A 23,875-nucleotide genomic window follows, 5' to 3' on the forward strand; every position below is an offset into this window, starting at 1 on the left:
CTCTTTGTCCTGCATGAAACATTCTTTTCCCCTTTGTGCTGATCTGACGGGGAGCAGAGTTCAAGATGTGGAGCCAGCAGGGCTGTGTGAAAACACCTCTCAGGCCTTTCAAATTAAAACCACCTGCGGCTGTTGTGTGCTCGGCATCTCGCTTCTAATGAAAGGGAGTCGAGACGTGCATCCCTCCGTTATTAAATGTAGTATCATCGGGCTTTAAGGTGTCAAGCAGCTCTGACATCGGCGATCGATCAGTCCCGACCTGAGAGTGCATCGGTGGAGAAATATCAATCACATGCAGGAAAATCAGCGGACAGAAAGTAAATGAGGTCAGCTCTCCACAGACAGTCTGAACCTTCTCTTTATGGACATAAATTATGAGCCAGTCACATTAACTCTGGACACATTCATCATTTGTCTCTGCTGCGATTGCTTTCCGAGTGAAAAGGAAAAAAAGAAAAATGTTACAAAAGCGTCTGAAAAAAAAAGAAATCAGGTCACTTCACTTAAACTGACTGGAGGAAAGTTTTTCAAAAATTACCAGCCCTGAATTTAAGCTTTGACTGAGAGTCTGCTCTCAACAAGGACAGGCACGATACGAGGATGTGCGCGACAACTGAGCGTGGCTTCTTTTTAAAAGGAACTTTAACAAAACCACACAAACAGCGACGGGTGTAAAAGCCTGCAGTGACCTTCAGAGCAACAAAATAAATGAATCAAACGCCCGAGTGCAGTTCCTCTAGTGGCCACATGAGGCTGCGTCACCAAAACCACATTTTTTTAGCGCTTAGCTTCACTGGTTAGTTAGCTTCTGTGTTGCTCACATGTTGATTTCTACCCGTCTTTAGACTTGACATTTGCTTCTTATACATTATTTTATCTACTTGTTATTTTTGCACCAACACACCAGGACAAATTCCTCGTATATGTAAATGTGCTTGGCAATAAAAATTCAGATTTATTGATGGCAGCCTGTTCAGTCATTTCCATCCCTACAACAGTCATGAGGGACATCCCTGTGCTTACATACAGCCACTGATGCACACATCTGTACATCAGAGTAGTCATGTGGAGCCGACTGTAGAAAGTGGCTTTGCATGATGTGCAGCTAGCTAAAATTTCAACATTTACTGAATACTGCCGTTAGCAAAAACTCTCATTTCAGCCTTTGCCTGAAACTTTTTCTGTATAAGGCGCTGTGTCTTTAAGGCCCCTCCTCCCCAGGTGCAGACTTTATTCTGATTGGCCAGTCAGAACGCTGCAGGGCTGCCAGGAGCAGAGCTGCCTTAATGGGGACCAGCAGAATATGCAAAGTCTTTGAATGCCTGACCTGTCTGAGGAGCACAGAGATAACAATCCCCTTCATGATGAAGTGAGACAGCTCAAAGCCATTCTCCTCCTACAGTTTGCACTCACACGTCTCAAAAAGATAATATTTGATCGGCTGATTCTTCCTTATGTTGAGCAAATACATCCGGTTCTTGTATCTGCAGCGGGATGGACCTCTGAGCTGGACAGACTTACCAGCTTTTTTTATTATTTACTGACGGCTTGAAGTTGTATCTGCGTTAAGTTACTGCGGATGAAAATCCAGCGTCTCCTGCTGCTTCACATTAGAGGCACTATAACGGCAAAGCTGAGGGAGGATTTGTCACAGAGCGAGAGGCTCTAAACTCACCATCAAAATGAATCTACACCGGAAAATACGGAAATATTTGGTCAGTGGATTAGTGGACACGCCGTGCTAAGTCTGAACGAAGCGGCGCGGATCCAACACGTCCTCGAGGTAAACAACTTCTCATCGCTCGCAGAGCTGGAGGAGAAGGATGCACGTTAAAGTGAGGATGTTGGATTCTTTACATTTAACACGCACGGCTGTTTGTTGAATGTAAAACAAACAAAAAAACAAAAACAGCTGCAGGATTACATCTGCAGTCTTTTTAGCTCTGCGAGAATCACGGCACAGAATCTTTATGTTTATTCATCTACTGAACAAAACGCCTGAATCTAACAATAATTGATTTCCTCCGGTTCTGGTACGCACTTATTAACAGTCCCACACAGACTCAGAGCTAAGGCAGCTCACTCCATTTCCCCCAGATCATCAAAATCAATTCTACGGTGTCAGCAGGATTATTTGAGGGAGCGCTTGTTTTATGTAAAAGGCCGCGTCGCTGTGAATGTTTAACTGTTCCCCTCAAACGACCTGGATGCAGCAGAATGAATATTTAGAGAGCAGCTCTGTTAGTTCTTCCTCCCTCCCTTCATTTAACAGACGGAGAAACAAAGGAGCTGCTGTGACGGGACCGTATTCACAGGAAGTGCCCGGGTAAATGTACACAGTGCAGGAGCATAATTCATAGTCCAATGTTTGCAGTGTGACTCTGAATGTCAAAATCTTTTTATTTCCACTTTGATGTGAACGCAACGTTATGAAGGAAAGGTGCTCATTGGCGCCCTCTGAGGCTCTTTAGGTGCAGCTGCACTTTCATTTAACAAACAGTGAATTAAAACAGCCAGCCTACGGTTTGGGAAGCCCTCGTCCTCGCCCTCGTCTCGCCCTCATCCTTGCCCTCGTCCTCGCCCTCATCCTCGTCCTCATCCTCGCCCCCACCCATATGTCCTCGCCCATGTCCTCGCCCTCGTCCTCGCCCTCGTCCTCGCCCTCATCCCTCGCCCCTCATCCTCGCCCTCATCCTCGTCCTCATCCTCGCCCCCACCCATGTCCTCGCCCTCATCCTCGCCCGCACCCTCGTCCCTCGACCTCGTTCTCACCCTCGTCCCTGTCCACGCCCTCGTACTCGTCTTCGTCCTCGCCCTCATCCTCGCCCCCACCCTTGCCCTTGCCCTCGTCCCCACCCATGTCCTCATCCTCGCCCTCGCCCTCGTCCTCGTCCTCGCCCCCACCCTCGTCCTCGCCCTCGTCCCCCGCCCTCGCGTATGAGCCTCTCCAATATTTACTGTAGTTCCGCTCCTTGCTCGGCCGCTCTCTCTCTTTCTTTTCTCGTCTCCATCCTTCACCGCCCTCAGCCGTCGTATCAGACAGCGAGGAGGCGGGCTCACTGCCTTCTGTTTGGCTGCTCTGTGAACTCGTGAAGGAAAGCTGAACTGACTTCTCCTGAGAGAACTGCGGCCCGCTGTCAAAGTGACAACGTGCTGAAAGCAAGCGTGCGGGGCGACGCCTGGAAATGGGAGCGTCACTTTTTCTCTTTGTTAACAGTTATCGCATCATCGACTTTGAAACCGCTTGTTTTTTAAAGGGGGAAAAGTTGGACAATTAATGTCGAATTGAAAATCGTGAACATCTGACAAAAGTGAGGGAGGTCTAAGTAGCGAGTTATGTGTCACACGTGACCTGACTTGAACCCTTTCCACTCGTCTAACTACAGGAAGCACTAACACAAAGGTCAATAAAGGTCACCATTGACCCCTGACCCTGACCTTCGGACTCGGTCACATGCTTCATCCTGACGATTCATATTTGTCTCTTTTTCTTGTCGGGCGCATTGAGTCCGTCCCTGTTACACTACACGTTATGTAAATACCTTTGACTTGACTTCGGTAGGACGAGTAATGCTGATGGGATGTGATCGGCTGTTGGGCTATAATCCGAGGTCACTCTCACCCTGCTCTTAGCGAGATGTGAGAAAACCGAGCAAACACACAACGCGGCCCACGAGGTCACGTGACAGACTCGGAAAGAAACGGAATGTTTTCACATCACGGACGGTGTTTCATAAATCATCGGAGCGGCTGTGTCCATCAGCAGAGTGAATGATTTTAAACTGTGTGATTATGTTCACATTTATGGATGACATCAATCAGTAAAATGAGGCCGGATCACAAGAGAGCAACAACTGACCGACGGCGTTACGATGCCACAAATCAGAGCCGTCAGTCATGTTGACGCGTGGAGAAGCTCAGGAGTGAAGTAGACGGGAAGTTTGTCATGAAATGTTCCTCACTTCCTCACGCAGAGAACGTTTCACTGTTTTTAACCATGTGCAATTAAAAAAACAGAAATGAAAACCATTTGATGCATTGCACCAGAGTTAGCCTTTAACACTTTACGTCCAGGGTGAAGCAAGCCGTTGCCGTGGAAACGTGGATCCAAACGTGGAGGAGCAAAGAAAGAAAGAAAGAGAGAGTGAAAGGGGAAACTCACCCTGGACAGGACGACCTCTAAGGTGATGTTCTGAGGAGGAGCGCTGGGAACTGTGAAGACAAACACGAGAACAGAGTGAGTCAATGAGTCAACAGGGGCGCCAAATTATGCAGGAGTGGCCTGAAGTGAATGAATGTCACAGAAGTATTTATTTACCCTTTCTACCTCCAGTATCCATTTAACTACCTGCAGTCACAGAGGATCATTTTATTTACTCTGTAAAGTAGATTAACACTGTTTGCAACAGGTGACGGGGCAGGATCACTGCTGGACTCTGCTGCTATAATAATAAAACTGATGAAGGACTGCAGACATTTTTGGGATTATGATTATCTGTGAATTCTTTCTGTGCATTATTTTTTTTATTATTTCTTGATTGTGTTTTTAAAAGTGCAGCTGCTCTGACAAAGTGTCCAGGAGAGGAAGGAGGGGTGATGACGTGCAGGAAGGGAGCCACAGGTCAGACTTGAACCCAGGCCGGGGGCGGGGCCTAACCTCTAGGCCATCTGCGCCTGCCAGTAAGAGCTGACCACCCCTCTGGTCGTTTTCAAGTGGGATATAAAAGCAGCTGCTCAAAGTCATGACCTCTGGCAACAAAACATGATACACAGTACAGTGTGCCCTCACAGTATTGTTTGTATCATGTTGTTCTTATATAAAGAGAATAACAGGATGTGCTGCGCTCAGGGCAAAAGATTCACTAATGACAGAGAGCTGAAGGGATAAAACATAGCAAACAAACTATGAAAAAAAGATGGCGCCTGAAGTCGAGGAAGATAAGATGTAAAAATGATGTCAAAGACAAAGAAGGAGGAAGAGGAGGAAGAGGAGGATGATGAAGACGCAGCAGCAGACGCGTGGTTCTGCGCCGCCAATCAGAGGCGGCGTGACGCTGAAAATGGAGAATCAAAGAGTTCTGATTTGAATGAACTCTGCATCTGTCCAAGCAGACGCCTGATTAACTGTCAGCAGCTTATCTATTGATTCAGCTGCTCACTGTCTGCACGTACATGTGTGTGTGTGTGTGTGTGTGTGTGTGTGTGTTATATTCTGGATTCAATTAGCCCACAAGTCATTGTTATCACCGAGAAGCAGCCGGGACGTTCACAATACAGCCACGCTGCATCTGTGCGTGTTATTTCAGATCATTGCTGTTTATTTGTGTTGTGATTGCAGCTGGACAGATGCCTCTCTCTCTCTCTCTCTCTCTCTCTCTCTCTCTTTCTCTCTCTCTCTCTCTCTCTCTCTCTCTCTCTCTCTCTCTCTCTCTCTCTCTCTCTCTCTCTCTCTCTCTCTCTCTCTCTCTCTGTGTGTGGAAGTTTATTTGCAGCAATAAAAACCCCGCCTGAGCAGCAGGCAGCAGCTCCATGTTGAGGTCTGAGCTCAGGCTCCATTCAGAGGACAAATTAAAGGGCCGGTACGCCGTCCAAACGTACACAAAACTGGAGCATCAACAGCCTTTAATCAAAAAAAAAAAGAAAAAAAAAAGAAGGCATGGTTTCCTGCCTGACTCGCCCCTTTTATAAAGAAGGGAGAGAGCAGACACAACAGACAGGAGGTGTTTTTATGGTCATTTTTTTGCTAGCATTTTATTTTTTTCTTTGTTAAGTGTTGCATCCATCAATGAATCTGGTTTGTCCAGTTTAATTGTTATGTCCACATCAAATAAACATGAAATAAATAAATACAGTTTAAATCGACTCGTGGTCGAAGACAGAAAGCTAAGTCTGAATAGTCCTACATATGCATTCTATGCGATGGTCAGCAGGGGGCGACTCCACGGCGTCCGAGTGATTTTAAAAAGCAAGATTAGTAAAATACGTTTCCTTTTGTTTTATATCAAACATGTAAATTTGATCAGCCGGCCTGTGGACCGGAGTTCATCGACGTCGCCTTCAAAACGTGATTCAGACTTTAAATGTTCAAAAACTGTCAAATTCTAGTTAATGAATCCCGTTCACTGCAGTGTTCTTCCCACCATGACCAACCTACCACTGTCTCTACAGGTCTCTCTGTGTGTGTGTGTGTGTGTGTGTGTGTGTGTGTGTGTGTGTGTGTGTGTGTGTGTGTGTGTGTGTGTGTGTGTGTGCTCTCTATTAGTGTGTCAGGCTAAGAGGCTAAAATGAAGCAGCTCCTTCCTCTTGTCGGAGCTTAATTAAAGACCCCGAGTCCCCTAATGAAACCACTGACAGCAGGAGAGAGAGAGAAAGGAGGGATGAAGTGGGTGTCTATTGCTCCGCTTTTAATTCTGTACTCACACTCACACACACACACACACACACCCACACACACACACACACACACACACACACACACCCACACACACACACACACACACACACACACACACACACACACACACACACTGTCAGGTTATAGGCTGCACCTGGTTTCTCTGGTCTCAGCTGAGCGGCTGCAGGGCTTCAAACTGGGACCAGTTCAGACCAGTTAGAGAAGACTGCAGCCAGCACACACACACACACACACACACACACACACACACACACACACAGTTTCACACGTGCACAAAGTGACAACGATACAGTAAAGTGTCACAGTTTATCTGTCTGTCTGTGTTCAATCCAAAAAGCGTCACCAGGTCATGTGACAGCCAGCTTCTCATGTTTTTTTTCATCGTGATAAAATCAGACTTTACAGATGTGTTGATTATTGTTACAATCCCGGTCATGATGGACTAGTGACGTATTGTGAGTCACTGTGCAGCCGTGATGGAGCGGTCAGCGCGTGGAAGGTGGAACTCACCGTCTGATTGGGTGGTGATGCTGAAGGTCTCGGAGGCGGTGCCTGGTCCGTAGCGGTTGATGGCCAGGACTCGAACGGTGTACTCCGTGAACTTGTTGAGTCCGTCCATCTTGTAGTTGAGTCCGGAGACCTCCACACTCTGAACGCAGACACAGAGAGGCCATTACAGAACGTAAACACAAGCAGGCGGGAATAACGTGCTTCGCTGTGCGACGTGATGTCACTGGAAGGCTGGAAGGGGGGCTGACCTGCTCCTTTCCAGACGGGCGCTCGGTCCACAGCAGTCTGTAGCCCAGGACGGGGCCGTTTGGGTGGACTGGAGGCTCCCAGCTCACCTGGACGGAGGTAGGGGACAGCGCCTCAGCCTGGAAAGACTCCACCCTGCTGGGGACCTGGACTGTAGAGACCGGCAGAGACAACACACCGCTTACACACACACACGCGTGACGGGGGTACGAGGAGACCCCCAGCCTATGCAGTCTTCGGAGGTGGTTCCAGAGGTATTACACGGGGGACTGAACTTATGTGAAAAAAAAAAAGAATCAGCCTGAAAAAAAGTTTAAACGTGGACGCAGCCTCCATGATGTCATCCAACAATCAAAGTCGCCATATTCAAAATATTTTTCGCCGTCTGACAAACAGCTGCCTGTCAGTCACATTAGCCACGCCCCCTTATTGTGCACAACTCGCCTATAATAAAACGGGTGTTCTGTTCGCATGTTTATATCCTGCTGTCATAATGGTCATTCAATGCGTGTTAATGGGACTTTTGGACTCAGCCTCAAGTGGACACTTGATGAACTGCAGTTTTTTTGTTTTTGTTTTTTTTTTACTTCAGCTTTTGACTCCATTTTTCTCCACCAGATGTCGCCACTTAGTTTGAGTTTTGAAAATCACCTTCTTTCCATTTGAGCGGCGACGTAGAGGGCGACGGGGGAGAGGAAACAACGAAGCAACACAAACAACATGCTACATGTATGTTAGCAACAGCAGGCTGTTTCCCCGTTCCTTACTGCAGAAATAAGGTTAACATTGTTTAACGTGTGTTGATAAAGTAGCCGATATGTCGCAATAACTTTAAATAAGGCGAAAAATCCCTCTGGAGAAAAAACTGATCGTAGGGTGAAGATGTTCAACAGAAACATGTGTGTGTGTGTGTGTGTGTGTGTGTGTGTGTGTGTCTTACGGTCTGGCTTGGTGGTGATCCTCAGGGGGGCGGAGCTTTCTCCCGGCCCCACGTCGTTGTAGGCGATGACTCTGAAGCTGTAGCTCTCCTCTGGTCTCAGGTTGGACACGGTCAGCTCCAGAGACTCGGGCTCCGACACGTTCACTGACCTCTCCCTGACGCAGGAAAACACAACGTCTGAATACGCAGCATGTGGAAACGTTTGATCAAACCAATGTTTCTTTATTTCTGTTTGGATTCAGAGCAGTCCGACGTCCTGTTGAGTGTCGGATGTTTTGGTCTCACTTGTGTCTGATGTAATCCCCTTAAATTTTACACATTATTTATTTCAGGTTTTGCTTGAAAGTGACACAACTGCATTAAAAAGAGTGCACAGTTTGATTTGAACACTGTACAGATTATCTTGGCTCTAATCAGATGTAATCTGTGTAATCCCTCGGTTACTGCAGCTAATCCTCGGATTACGGCACCTCTGCAGCCTCTCAGCCCTCGACTAATCACTGAATCACCGAAGAGACAGCTGCACGGGCGACGAGCATGTTTCCTCCGCGAGCTCCATCTCATCCTTTTCTTTCCTCACCTCGCAGGAAGCTGACGGGCTGAAAGGCTGCTTGGAAGGAGTTTCAAAGTTCCCACTTCCTTCTGGGATGAAGATTTTGTATTTTTTTTTGCAGCTCATGGTTCAAACTTTGATTCACAGATTCAAACCGGCTCCTTGATCTGCACACCGAGAGGATGTGCTGACACACGACTGCAAAAAGCAAAGAAAATTCAGGAACTAGAAAAGTCTATTTATGCTGAGATGGATTTAAAGATTCAGACACGGAGCGCCGTTAGCCGTGTGGTTCTGCTGAACATCCCGTGAACAAAGGAGGTCGTCCTTGTTAAAGCGGCTGCGGGTTTGAATCCTCTCTCTCCCCTCCAAACATTTCCTTGTTTCTCTTGTTTTTGGGAGCGTGTGAAGCAGTCGAGATGAGAGTCAGCACCTTCAAGTCCGAGGTCAAACAGCGGACCGCTCCCTGCGGGGGAGGAGCCCGAGTGTCAGGTAAGATGCACCTGTGTCTCCTGAAACTTGCCTGTAATGTTTTTCTATTTTCTATGAAAGTAAACAAAAGTAAAGAATTCATTTGTATCAACATTCATGTGTTGTATTTCTTTCTATTTCAAGATAAAACTCCTGCAGCTCTTTGATGACATCAGTGCAGACACTTCTAAAGGTGATTTTTCTCTTTCACATGTCTGAGACGATCTGACGGAGAGGAAACACAAAAGGTGTTCTCAGGCTTTATGGAGGAAAGAGAGAGAGAGGCCAAGAGGCCGAGCTGTGATGTCACGTTAACCAGCAGGTCTGTTTGTGTCACACAGTGTGTTTCGTCTTTAACCTTCAGAGGCCACACACACACACACACACACACACACACTGACACACACACACACACACTGACACACACACACACACACACACTGACACACACACACACACACACACTGACACACATCCTTTTCTGTCTCCTGATTTAGACATGTGATCTAAAATCAATCAATCAATCAGAACTGTTGCCTTCAGATGTCGTGGGAATAAAGAGAATCACGTGAAACAACGTGTTGCTTCGTTCATTCTTTTGATCTTGAAAGTTGAAAGTGACAGAAAAAAATGTCTGTTGATTGTGTTTTATTTTTAAATTGACCGGACGCTCTGTGCGTTTCCTGTCTGACTTCCTGTCTGACTTCCTGTCTAGTTTATATCTATGATGACGAGCATGACGTGCGTTTACAGCCGGCTCCGTCCTAAACAGACACGGACGATGTTTGAAGCCGAGCAGCGCGGACCACGCCGCTTCCTGTGAAAAAAAACAGGAGCATTGACTCGAGTGGCAGCGAGTGGCGCCGTGTGTACGGCGCTGACGCACCGCGGCGTGAGCAGACTATACTCTCCCTCTCTGCTCTGACTTTCCTTTTCCTGAAGCTAAAGATGTTTTCAATGTCAGGTGACTTTTACCACGTTACATCGATGAAGTCCTCGCCGCTCACGACCTAAACGCCATCTGAGATCTGCGAACAGCGCCGCAGTCCAGACTCAGCTCATCGAGGGCATCGAGCCGTTCTGGCTCCTCAGCTTTGGAACAGTCGACCGACGGACAACATCATCATTTCTAAGTCCTCGAACAAGTTTGTGACACTCCTCACGTTGAGAGTGCAGAGTTTTTTTTTAGTTTTTTTTCAGGTTCGTCTCTTTTATGGTCGATACGTTTCATGGAAGTCATTCCAGCTGACACTAAATCGTATCCCCGCTCGCCCTTCCCGCCATCTCCCTCTCTCCTGTAATCGTTCACTGTCTCCCTCCCTCCCGTCTCGTTTTCCAAAACTTATTAGAGCTGCAAAAAACTGTCTGTGTATTTTTTTTCCGAGTCATTAGAACTGACAAAACCTCGGCCTGTGTATCTTCTGTAAGTGATTAGGACTGACACAATCTCGCCGCTGGATCGGTTCATGATGAAGCTCCGGCCGTCGCTCTGTCCAGTAAACCGTTCAGAGGTCTGAAACACTGCGGGGCCGCCGGCTCCCAGAGGAAACAAAGCTTAAAAGCCTGGATGTGAGAGCCTTCAGCCGGGGCCCCGACTGTCAGAGGTTACCATTTAACATCAGCGGGGGACTCGCCAACATGTCAGCCAGAGCTTTTTGTAACCACGCTCAGAGCCGCTGTGAGCCGCAGAGAAGAAGTGTGTTCATATTCTGTCCATTCAACATTTATACTGAAAGTCAAGTCACCAGCAGAGGTTCATACACCTTGTGGGCGGGGCCAGATGTGAGGCCTTGTGGGTAATAGCGGTCGCCCAACAAATCCCTCACCATCATAAATCATCTGTAACAACGCCTTGCTGCACCAAGCTCAGACGTCGCCACGTCTTCGTGCACTCGTTGTAATACAGCGGGAGGCCCCTCGTGCACGGACAGCGCTGTGCTCCCCCTGCTGGTATGACTCGCCTCTGTGACTTCCTCTAGAAGGCAGGACAGAGGGGGGGATGACTTTGTCCTCCCATGAGGCCTCTTTAGATATTTACATTGAAGGCAAAACGTCAAAATATCGCGTCTTTAAAAAAGTCGTCTGAAGAGAGCTTTTAGGAGACAAGTGAATGTAGACTCTCAGTATGAAGACACCCGCATTCTGTTTAATGTACAGCGGGGGGCGACTCCACAGGTTGGAGATAATATCGGAGTTGTCTGCTTTTTTTTAACACTTATCTGTGTGAGCTGCACAGATAAGTTTCTGTCCGGGTGACTTTTAGATTATGCAACCAGTGAGCCACCTGTCCAATCAGGATGCACGTTATAAAAGAGCTGCATGCTCCTTTATCTGCTCATGTGTTTATACTGAATTATGTCCCATTACACGTAGCACTGATATCAATCTTCTATTGTAAGGCCAGACTCTCTGTAAGGTGCATGTGTGAACAACATCTTCACAGCAGTGCATGTGTGAGAACAGATAACACACCTCCTCTCTGTTCAGTAAATAATCTCCTGATGACTTCACGGCCTCAGCCTCTAGTTTCATGGTCCTCTTCAACACGGCACGATGTCTTTTGAAGAAGACAAAAGTGTTCCTCTGAGAGTTGTGCAAGGTGAAACTAACAACCCCGTTGCCATGGTGACTTTCACAACATCCTGTTTGGATGGTTTTTGTGTTTCAGAAAAGTGATAATCTTATTTTTTTTGTCCAAACAAAAAGTTTGTGTTTTTTTTCCCACCATCACTAACGTTGACTATCACTCTTTGAAAGGGCTTTTCATTGTGGACGACTGTACTCTAAAAGTGTTCATCCAGCTCTCTGAAGTCTGCACCGTGGTTGTTCAGAGACGAGTATTTAAGTCTTGACTGAGGCTGGGAAAAGCCAAAAAGAAGACCTGCGTCTGATGCTGACTTGAATAAGAAGCATGAATAAATATTGAATCTTGGTTTAGCATCAACACTGAGGATGCAAAATAACAAACTTACTCGTACTCGTCAGGCAGGCATCTGCTTGGGGCCATAGGCCAGTAGGGGGCGCCCCCCCGGGGGCTGACACACTTTAAACCACAGCAGAGGCTCAGAAACCTCCCTGAGGTGGTCCCATCCCACAGCACTCACTTAAAGAGCTGTGAATAACTGAATGCTAAAAGTTGGTTGATTAGCATAACTTCGGCGAGCTTTACTTTACTTTAACTTACATATGTTTTTAAACATAAAGTTTTAATGTTTATATGTTTCAAAACATTCGTGATATGAACTTTAGAAATTAAGCAAAATTACATCTCACATTATTTTCTTCTCTTGATCAGATCGTCAGATTATTTATGATATGTGATGAAAGCTGGTTGGAGGGCCCCTGGGATGCTTTCCCCCCTTGGGCGCCACCTTAATGCTACAAGTGTCAGAGCTCCTCTTCATCATGTGTGTGAAGTGCGTTGTTGTAAATCCACTCTGATCCTGTATTTGATCATGTCTATAAACCGCTCTATTTCAGCCCTGCTTAGAACAGGCTGTTTCTGTGTCTGTAGCTTTAAATATGTAAATGAGCTGTGTCTGACCACGCCCCCTCTCTGGAAGGGCTCGGGTGTACTCGCTGCTTTCTGGCTCCATGTCCTATTGTTTACGGTGAGAAGGCAGACTGAGAGGGCAGAACAAACACCTAGCTGTGGGAGGGTCACCCACCTGGGGGAGGGGCTACTGCCCTTTGTGATGTCATGAAGGGAACATATATTTACTAATAAATGGAGCAGGCAGAAGACAGAGATGATGGACTTTTCTCATCATTGGAGTGTTAGTAGACAGAGTAGAGACACATATTAGTGTCAGTCGTCTATTTTGCATGAAACGTGACATTTGTAAATAATAAGCTGAGTTTTAGCAGCCAGTACAGTAGGATTAATTTGAAGAAGTCGACAGAGTTAAGTAGCTAAAATCTGCAGTCCTTATCCCTTTGAGTCAGTCAGTGAATCAGGGGTTTCTTTCTGTGATATCAACCTCATCTATGACATTTGAATTAAATCTATTTTGAGACCCAAACACGTGGAAGTATCCAGTAACCAAAACTTTTTTGGCTCTTTTGGATGAGCTATAAGCAAACAGAGACAAAGAAAAAAAAACCTTACCTGTCGACACCGTCCTGGGAGTAGTAGATGCCATAGGTCTGCACGGCTCCTCCGGTCTCCTCTGGGGGGCGCCAGCTGAGACGGACAAATCGGCTGGACACTAGGACAGGGACCAGGTCGCGGGGGGCAGAGGGGAGGGCAACGCCTGGGCTGGGGGACACTGGTGGGGGATCAGAGGAGGAGGAGTAAGTCAAGGGAGTGCCAGAAGGAGCAGGAGGAGCAGGGGGAGGGTGCGGAGAGGGAGGGGGTGTGTGGGCGGGTCTATACTGAGTGGGCGGGGCCTCAACTATAAGTTCATCCAAAGGGGGAGAGGGAAGGTGGGGTCGGACAGGAGGAGAAGCAGGACAGGTGAGGACGGGAGGAGGTGGGGGGGAGGGGGGTTGCAGGAGGCGAGCGAAGGAGGCGGAGCAAATAAAAAAACAAGAGGAGCAAACGACAGATGAGATGTGCAGATAAGGAACGGAAAAGACATGAAAGAGACAAGAAGGAAGAAAAAAGGAGGAAGAAGAAGAGCAGTAAAGAAGATCACAGGCAAGAAAAAAAGCAGCAGAGCATCTGAAGAGTCATCAATCAATCAAATCCTGAAAATGTCAAGATGTCCCTTTAAGAGGCTTCTCGTGTTCTTAGCAACGAGACATCTGAAGGGAAAGTAATGGATGCTTGAACTAGCTGTGTTGATGTTTTTCTTCCCCGAGAGAATACAAACACACAGCACAAGAGCCAATCACAGCCCTTCATCTGAGTTATGATGCAATCACATGACATGCTCGCTAAAAACGTCTCGTCTCCACGTTTCCCGTTCCAAACGCGAGATGTGATTTAATGTCAAACATCGGGAATGAAGCGATGACAGAGATGTCAGTGTTTAGCTTTTTTTTTTTTTTTTTGCTGAAATGAAAACAGTGATGAAAAAACAAGAACGAAAGTGATAAAAACAAAAGTGATAAAATGTAATTTTTTAACAATACTGCAGAGTAAAACCAGGAATGAGCCACCATGTGTGTTTAATCTGAGAGTTTTGTTTCTGGCATGTTAATGGTTTGTGATGCGTCAGTAATATGTTTGTCTTGTGTGTATTGTTTACATGGTACATATAAATATATATAAAGATCTTATAAGTTTAGATTGACACAAAAAAAACCCGAACAGTTTGCATCTATAAGGAGCTGAAAAGAGTTCAAAACCGTTCTTGAAGCAGAGTCTCAACATGTTTGTGTCCACTGGGGACTTTTTCTTACTTTGCTCGTGTTGTTGTTGATCGATGGCGTTACCGAGGAGAGAAACTAAATCCAATCACCGATAAATCGGCCGATATCTATTTTGGATGTATCTTCAATCTTCACAGACAGATAAAGATGAACACACGTATGGCACTGAGCTCCTACGTGCAGTTATCAAACACATGTAAAGTACCTGTACACTGTCATCTATATATATATAGCGCCCTCTGCTGGTGAAGGAGAACTGCTGGTGTCATTAAAAGTCAAAGGAAACGCCCACAGTCACATGATACACCTCATCAGCCAATGAGTGGCTCCGGTTCTAGTGCCGCGCCTATTCACACACTTTTCCCTACAAATGAAAGTGTTTTGAGCTTTCAGGGCCACCGTAGGAGTGCTCACAGTATCCTTCGTGAAACATGCAGAACAACTTCCTTCTCAGGTAGTGAGATCGTCTTTCGGCCAATCAGTGATTTGAAACGGCGACTCTACTTGAATGATGATTGACGAGATAAAGACGAGTGCTGAAAATAACTCTGCTGGAGTGTGTTAGTGCTGTAATTACAGGTGTTACATTAGCTGCAACCACTTATACAGCTGTAGAAAACAAGGCCCGAGGCAGAACACAAACACAATCAATGTCACACACACACACACACACACACACACAGCTGATGCTTGTTCTTACTTTGTAGTGTTTAATGAGTGATGGAGCTGAAGTGTAAAGAAACAAACTATAACCACAAACTTTCATTATATCTCCTCTCCTCTCTTGTCCCCTCCTTTCCTTTCCTCATCACCTCTCCTCATCTCCTCTCCTCTATCATAAGCTGACAGATATCCAGTTTTTCTCTGCAGGGTCAAGAGTCCTTCAATGTTTTTGTCTGTTCGCACATGTCGATAAAGCTTCTCTGAACACACACTGACGTTTCAGACTTTATGATCGGATGAGAGAAAAGGAAAGAGGAAAGGAGGGAAGGACAAAGGACACAACAGGTTAACAAAAAGGAGGAGAGATGATGCAGGATGGAGAAGGGGGACAGAGAGGGAGGAGACGATTAAAGGAGTAAAAAGTGTCAAGATAGGACAAAGGAGGAGACAGAGGGAGTGAGAGACAAGACTCTAACAAAAAGGGAACACATAAGGAGAGAAAGAAAGATGGGGGGAAGACAAAAGTGGAGAGGAAAGTTGAAGAACAGAACAAGGACAAAGGAAGGAACGAGGAGACGAGTGTTGACACCTCCTCTCTTCTACTGTATGTGAGATGAGATTCGTGGTGTGAAGGGCAGATTCGTTCCTGCTCGCTGACCCGGCCAAAAAGCCGAGCCGACACCGAGCAGTAAAGCGCCACACTCTGCCGAAAAAAAAAAAAAAAACTGACAGGGAGAGGATAAATAATAGAGTCAGACACCACAGAAGAAGAGCTGGAAAACAATCTGAATAAGTGCTGAAAATTACACCGCAGTCTGCCCGAGGACGGCTGTTACCTGCTCACACACACACACACACACACACACACACACACACACACACACACACACACACACACACACACACACACACACACACACACACACTGTCCATCCCCTACAAGCTGCTCTGCATTTATATTGTTTCTGCTGCCTGAGTGATCTTTAGGGGAGGCTGGTTTCAGCTGCAGAGAAGAATTGTGACTTTTTTGTGTGTGTTAGAAAAACAGAAAGTGTGAACTGAGGAAGGACAGAAGAGCGTGTTCTGTCTGGACGGGCACGTTGAGAACAACAAGAGGAGCTAAGGTTGGTAATACGTTGTCACTGACGGGTGCGTCTGACATCATTCGTACACATTTCACATTGTCTAAGATGTAAGGCTTGATTTCGGGCGTGGCGTGAATTTTTTTTCTTGTTTGGAACGCGCAGCACAAAAGCCAGCGTACGACATGACCGTCCTCCACAAACAACAGAAGCACAGGTTGGTGGTCTCACAGTGAGTGCGTCCAAAGGATTAGAAGGCAAAAGTCAGTTGAAACTTTCCTCAGGTGTGACGTGTTTTTTGATAAAAATCAGTAAAGCTTTAAAAACCGTGCAGTGTGTCGTCAGCCTTCGAGGACAAACAGTCCACAATCATTAATTCAGCCATCGAAGTGAAGCCATGCAGTTTGTAATAATGCTGCAAGTAACAAACAATCTAATCTGGACCTGTTTGGTTTTTATTGTCCTGGAACGAGTTGTGACTGACTTTAAAGTGAAAAGTTCCCGCAGAGTTAAAGATGGCGGACGGCGTTAGCCGCTAAATGATTGTGCTGCTCAGCAGAACTTTCTTTTCTTTTCTTTCTTTTTTTAACTTGAGATGAATTTCCTGTGACCTCGTGGCAAAGCTTCAGGCAGGGAAGGGAAAAGACAGAGCTGCGACTGTAGCTTGTATTTGTGCAGCAGTTTGCAGCAGCAACAGATTTTAGCTCCACTGAAACCTGAGTAACAGAAGGAAGCAGCACTAAACACACTGTGCAGCGAGCAGCAGGAGACATCTCCACCATTTACATGAAGCAACAAGTATTTCAAAGCAGCCTCAGAAATAAGCAGCTGCAGTTGCTCGCTGTGCGAAGCAGCAGTAGCGCCGTTAGCGTAGCAGTGAGCAGCTGATTGAGTGTTGTGATTTTAGTGATGTTTAGTCCTTTCATCTGCAGAAGTCTGACAATTTAGAGAAATGCAAATGTGCTCTCCTTGTGATGTCACAGTGGGAATAAAATCCCCTCCCCTCCCCAGCCATAGACTCCGCCTCCAGCCTGGAGCTAAACTTTTATGTGCATGTCTTACATTTAAAGAGACACACACATCAAAACAGAGCATTCAGAGAGAGGGTCACAAACCTCCTCTGCTGCTTGAGTCATGTTATACTTATTTAGAGCTCAGGGGGGCGCTGTTTGAGAAGGTGGAGACGAGATGTCCTCTTTAATGCTGATACCATTGTTAATGGCTCTTCTTGCTGTATCGTTGCTTTAGCTAGGATCAGTGATACCTCACACTGTCAGGTGGAGGCTGCGTCACCTAAAGTTTTTCAGGACACTTTTGTGTCTTCAGGCTTCTTTTGACTGACGCCACTCGAGGTAAGAACCTAAATGTGCCTGCATAGTGCAAAATGTAAAATACATACAATGAGGAGCTCTCGAACAGATGCATGCTCAATCCTTCTCCTGCTACATATTATTTTACATAGAAATATCCCCCATACCTCTCTCTCTCTCTCTTTGTTTTTAACCTCGACGTATTTATGCAGAAGAGGGCGGCTGAGCTTGTTCACTCGCTTCAGCTTCTCTCTGCTTCACATTCACGCCGCCTCGCTCTCTCTCTTTTCACTCACTCTCTCTCTCTCTCCCTGCACTCAATTTCAGGGCTCATTTCAGCCAGCTGCCGTTAGAAACGAATACGCCACACACACACACACACACACACACACACACACAAACACACCCATACACACACACACACACACAAACACACCCATACACACACACACACACACACTTCTTTGCCCTCTACTTTTGAAATTCCTCTTAAATGGATATTTATTCCTGTAAATCTCCACCACTGTGGGCGAGTGAGTAAACTCTCTAAAATCTCAAGTGCGTGTGTGTGTGTGTGTGTGTGTGTGTGTGTGTTGTGACCTCACACTGAAGGTGTAAAACTGACTTGAGGAAAGTTGAATAAAGGCATGCACACAGCACCATCAGATAGCATCGAGCATTAATCCACCCTGAACATGAAGTTTGTTTAAAGACACATTAATGAGCAGCACTATGATCTCTGACTGTTGTTTCCTTCAGCCACATATATAAGTCACTCAAACCCACACAGCGTCCAGTCCTGAAAAAAGACGCCAACGAGGAAGTGCAAACCCCCTGCAGTTCACTGAGTGTCCACTAGAGGCTGGACACCAGGAGTCACATACACACAACAGGCAGAACAGCTGTTTCTACAGCATAAATAAACACAATCTACATGGCTCTGATTAGTAATGATGAGGACAGGCACACTTTGCTGGGATGATTGACAGGTGGGCGTGATGTAATGATTTCAGTCTGTCGTCAGGTTGACTGAACGTTAAGCTGAGATTGCATTTCCAACATGGCGGCTGCTGCTGCTGAGCCTCCAGCGCCCCCTGCAGGACCGGATGGTTGACGTCCCTCAGGCTATATTAATATGTACAGTCTATGCTCAGACCTCAAAGGCTACACATTAGTATTAATCCTCTGCTGAAAATAGTCCCTAACCAAAGCAACAGTCCCTGCTCTTCAAACAACTTCAACGCTGCTCTCCAACACGAGCTGAATCTCACTGATCGATGACAGATTCCATGACAGATGAGTTTCGAGCAGGTCTGACGGTAAAGACAGGACGGCTAGCTGAATGCTACACTGTCCTTATGAACATCATTTCCTGGTTAGCGACCAGCTCTTAATTTCTGCTGTGAAGACATGACTGAAACGTGTCGATCAGGTGGAAGGTGAGATATTCCTCGAATTATGTTTTTTGTGTGAACTCAGAAATAAGTTAATAAGCTGAGGATTCACAGTGAGACGATGTTTTAATGAAGTTCGGCTTCTGTGGAAACTAAAATAAATCTCAGAAGAGAACAGATGTGTATCACTCCACAGCAGCTGAAAATAGTCCCTCACCTTAACGCTGAACCTCATGGTGTCTGTCTTGTTTCTTCCTTCCTCACAGGCGACTTTCTCCAAGTGAAGAAGTTGTACTTTTCCATTTTCGTTTCATGACATGGCGACGAGCTCGCTGTGACTCAATGACTTGAAATGTGTACATCCTTTAATAAAGGCTGCAGATGGAAGGTGTAATGTTCCTCGAATGACATGTTTTTCTCTCTGAACTCAGGAGTCAGTCAGCATGCTGGGAGAAGTAAACGATACAGGTGAACAGTAAGGAGGAAGTGAACACAGAGTGGGACTCCTGCAGAGAGGCAGACAGCAAACTTCATCTTCTAAACTTCATTAAACTCAAAGGCAGCTTCTCTTTTCTTTTTCTGCTGAGTCTCAGTTTGACTGTAAACAGAAACAGGCTTGACTTAGTTTACTGTTAGGACATCATGATGAAGCTTTGTCAGATCTGACCTCCAGAAAAGTCTTTAAACTTTTTAAACATTGGTTTGTTTGTTGGATGGAGGTCAGATGGAGGTCGGATGGAGGTTGGATGGAGGTCGGATGGAGGTCAGATGGAGGTCGGATGGAGGTCAGATGGAGGTCGGATGGAGGTCGGATTGAGGTCAGATGGAGGTCAGATGGAGGTCGGATGGAGGTCAGATGGAGGTCAGATGGAGGTCGGATGGAGGTCGGATGGAGGTCAGATGGAAGTCAGATGGAGGTCGGATGGAGGTCGGATGGAGGTCAGATGGAGGTCGGATGGAGGTCGGATGGAGGTCAGATGGAGGTCAGATGGAGGTCGGATGGAGGTCAGATGGAGGTCGGATGGAGGTCGGATGGAGGTCAGATGGAGGTCGGATGGAGGTCGGATGGAGGTCAGATGGAGGTCGGGTGGAGGTCGGGTGGAGGTCGGATGGAGGTCAGATGGAGGTCAGATGGAGGTCAGATTTCTGATGCATTCAAAAGGGTCAGGAAATCTAAACGCTGATGAAACGACTTTTATCAGACGTCAAACTGATCTGTCGCTCAAGTTGAAATCTAAATCTATCAGCTGTCCTATAGCAAGCAGACGTGTGTTTATAAAGAGAAATAAGTCGTTAGACCCTGCTGATACATGAAACCATCACTACAAACAGAAACAGTGAAGTCTGGCACCACACTGCACAGATATAAGGTTCGAGGCGAATAAGAAAAACAATCTAAGTGGCACCAGGAACAATTTAGTTTATCATAATGCATCCTGGGTAATTATCCGAAGAGCAGCATTATATGTGGAATGTTTGCTCGTGACTTTCAGCATGATAGAAAAGTAAGGAACAAACATGAAACTAAATGTTGGACTGCTCCTTTCCTGCCCCGGCGGGACCCTGATCCCCGGCTTGTGTGCTTGTTTTCTAATTTGCAGTGAAAGCTCAGCGTGTGTCTGTAGTTTTAAAGCTGCTCATGACAGTGGACGTCTGTTTGTGCAGTAATTTACTGTGAAAGCTGAGTGTGTGTGTGTGTGTGTGTGTGTGTACATTAATCTAGCCTGAGAGCTGTGAGCACTGTGGGTGTCGTCGTGCGCTGACAGTAACACGCCGCCATGCGCTGCGTGTGTGTGTTTGTAATTTGGTGTAAAAGCTCAGCGTTTCAGCAGTAATTCTCTGCGTCTTTCTGTCCCGCTCCGAGGCGTCCTGCGTGTCCGCTCCTCCGACGTTATTACTCTGAAAGCAGCAGACGCAGGTCACACGCTGAACTCTGAGACCGTCATCAGAGGCGAATAACAACAAACACAGGCTGAGGTGACCTCGGAGAGCTGACCCGCCTGCCTGATAAGCCTCCGATAATAAGCTGCTCCGGGTAATAATCCAAACAGTGAGAGGAGCCGAGCGGCATGACAAGTTAAACACCCCTCTGCTGCTGTCCGACTCAACACAACACGCCGACAGGCTGCAGAGCGTCGCATTCAGACCTGGATAACACTGTGAAACCTGCTAAAACAGGGGTTCTCAACTAGAGGGTCGGGGGCCCCAAAGTGGGTCGCGCCCGTGTGCGTGGAAGTCTGCATCGAGTCTGTGTGTGTGTGTGTGTGTGTGTGTGTGTGTGTGTGTGTGTGTGTGAGATGCATCTGAGCTAGCCTCCGTTAGCCTGCGATGACGACATCGTCTCAAAATGAGAACAGATAAAATGAAGTGAATGAGATGGAAGTGGACCATCGCCTCTCATGTCTCCATTAAAGGAGCCTTTGAGCAGAGAGATTATCGGTTCACCCGTTCTCCATCAAACTCACTCAGCGGGCGCAGCGGTCCGTCTCTGCTGCACGCCACCTCGCCCCGCTTTGTTTCACACACACTGTCGTCCGCAGCAGACGTGCGTCCAGCCAGACCAGAATATCACAACCGTATACCGTGACCGAGTATCCGTCCAACTTCAAAATAAAACACAGATACAGAATTTGCGATTTTCCATCAACGTCGAAACAGGCAACGACAGCTCGCCCTCAAAGAGAGAGAGAGAGAGAGAGAGAGAGAGAGAGAGAGTCACGCTGTCCACACCAGCTCTCCCGTCACGTCTGTTCAGATGATCATGGGTGCACGTTCCACAAACTGAACCAGTGTGGTGTAAAGTTGGCCCCCTTACTGGCCCCGGGGCCCCCGAGCAGGTTCCTGTAAAACGTTTGATCCTGTGGCAGCAGAATAAAAAAAGTTTTGCTGACTTAAAACCAACATGAACGTAGTTTAAAGAAAGTGGAAGCGATCAGCAGGTGTTTTGAAATGTTTGTTAAAATAGAGGCAGATAAGGCTTTTAAATATCACGGCTCCAGATCAGGGCGAACCTTCTAACCAAAGAGCCTTTAAGGTTACATCAGATTCATCTCAGTGAAAGGTCACGAGAGGAAATATCAGCTTCGTGGTTTCACTCCTCAAACAGTCTCAGGTGAGCAGGAGGACGATCATGCAGCGCGTGTTAAAGATGTTTAAAAGTGAACACTTCCTAAATGTGTGAAAAACCACGTTTTCTTTATCTCCCCTCCTCTCCTGTCTCTGCCTCACATTCTCTCTATCTCCGCCTCTCTGTGATGTGAAGCCTTCATGTCTTATCTCTCTCCACATTTTCATAATTCATGTTTGGAATTTATTTTCCATCAGAGAAGTATTTGAGTGACAGCCGAGAGATAAAAATAAAACAGCAGGAAGTTTGAGTTTCTGCCTCGACTCCCATCACACTCTGAAATGTTTGATTTGTTAAGTGACACATTTTCTCTATTTCCTCCCCGGAGTTGATAATTAGAAAGCATCACGTTCGGATCTGTCATCAAACTACGTTTCATCATGTTCAAGATTACGAGTCGCAGCTTAGCGCGAGCGTCCTCGGAGCGTTGTGGAAGCAGAGAGCCGGGAACGCTTTCTGCAATTGGACAAAAAGTGGTGCAATAAACAAAACATGAGACGTCATTGGCTGTCACTCGCAGCTCCTGCCCTGCAGGAAGTGCAGCCAGAAAACGAAGACAGTCTTCCAGGATTTATCCACAAATTGAGGCTGAAATGATTCTGACCAAGCGACCACTGGGGGATATTTCACTCCCCCGTTTGAAGGAGCCCATGATGCAGCTGCAACCATCCACCAATCACCCAGTGTACCGTGTGGCTCACTTCCAGGAAATATTCAGTATCATCACTAAATGAGCACAGATTGGAAGTGTCCAACCAGCATGTGCCCGGTTAGCAAACCAGAGCTGCAGGTGTCCAGGAATTATCCAATTCCCTGTATAAATGAGACAAAGCTTCATGCCATCCTACCCTGTCTTAATGTGCATATCATGCAGATGTTCAGGACTAATCTACTGTGATGCAGCCATCCAGGAATTATCCACCATCATTTAGTGGGAAAAACTCCAGGAATTATCTCCAGCCCTGTGGAAATGAGCGAAAAGCAGCTTTCTTTCTTGGATTTACAAAAACCTGGAAGCGTGTGGAAATAATGCAAACATGGATGAACCGGAGGATTCTTCGCTGCACACGTCTACATGACCGAAAGACGGAGAAATCAAAGGAGAGCTGCAGGTTTGTTCGCTGCCCTTAATGAGGCGCCGAAGACGCAGAGACCAGGACGCCACAGTCATCCAGGATTTAGACACAGCCCTGTGTCAGTGAGCTCGACGTTTCAGGACTCATCGACTGAGCTTCTAACATGATCTAACATGCACAGGCTGGAGCCACACATGTTCAGACACACACACACACACACACACACACACACATGTTCAGGAGGGAGTCAGTGACACCCACGACGTCACCTGCTTCAAAACAAACCAAACAATCCCTCATATTTCCTTTCTCTGAACAGCAGGGTCTTTGAGTAACACACACACACACACACACACACACACACACACACACACAGCTCCTCCTCCTCCTCCTCCTGCTGAGTGATGATGAAGGGGCTGATGGGAAGGTGTTTCATCACAAAGGGGATCAATGTTGTAAGGGACAACACACACTCATAAAACACACACACACACACACACACACACACCCAGCGTGGTGGCACATTTAGGCGTAGGCAGTGAGGTACAAACCTCTAACCGATCGATAGTCCAGGACAGACACACACACACACACACACACACACACACACACACACACACACACAGGCTATATGTATGACCTTCCACTCTCTCCGATCGATGGAGGCCAACGTCGCAGGAAACATCAGCGCTATGAGAGGAAGGAAGATAAATATTTCCTTTTAGTGTTTTTTCTCGCCCTCTCTTCTTCTTCTTCTTCTTCTTCTTCTTCT

General features: G+C 46.6%; 2 protein-coding genes across 3 annotated transcripts in view; both read right to left on the bottom strand.

Moving 5' to 3' along the window:
- Positions 1 to 23,875, bottom strand: part of dcc (DCC netrin 1 receptor) — a 206,087-nt gene that overhangs the window by 73,345 nt on the left and 108,867 nt on the right. Inside the window, exons 8-12 of one of the 2 annotated variants that reach the window (XM_079364542.1) lie at positions 13,244 to 13,529; positions 8,112 to 8,266; positions 7,174 to 7,322; positions 6,926 to 7,064; positions 4,163 to 4,212 (exon numbers count right to left, since the gene is read on the bottom strand). In XM_079364542.1, the coding sequence (XP_079220668.1) occupies positions 4,163 to 4,212; positions 6,926 to 7,064; positions 7,174 to 7,322; positions 8,112 to 8,266; positions 13,244 to 13,529 (779 nt within the window). The remainder of the gene's footprint in view (positions 1 to 4,162; positions 4,213 to 6,925; positions 7,065 to 7,173; positions 7,323 to 8,111; positions 8,267 to 13,243; positions 13,530 to 23,875) is intronic. The other variant, XM_079364543.1, reaches the window with a different exon arrangement.
- mbd2 (methyl-CpG binding domain protein 2) overlaps positions 1 to 23,875 on the bottom strand; it is a 215,052-nt gene that overhangs the window by 17,689 nt on the left and 173,488 nt on the right. The gene's annotated exons all lie outside the window — the stretch shown is intronic.

This window comes from Symphodus melops, assembly GCF_947650265.1.
Source record: "Symphodus melops genome assembly, chromosome: 16".
Classification (NCBI taxonomy): domain Eukaryota; kingdom Metazoa; phylum Chordata; class Actinopteri; order Labriformes; family Labridae; genus Symphodus; species Symphodus melops.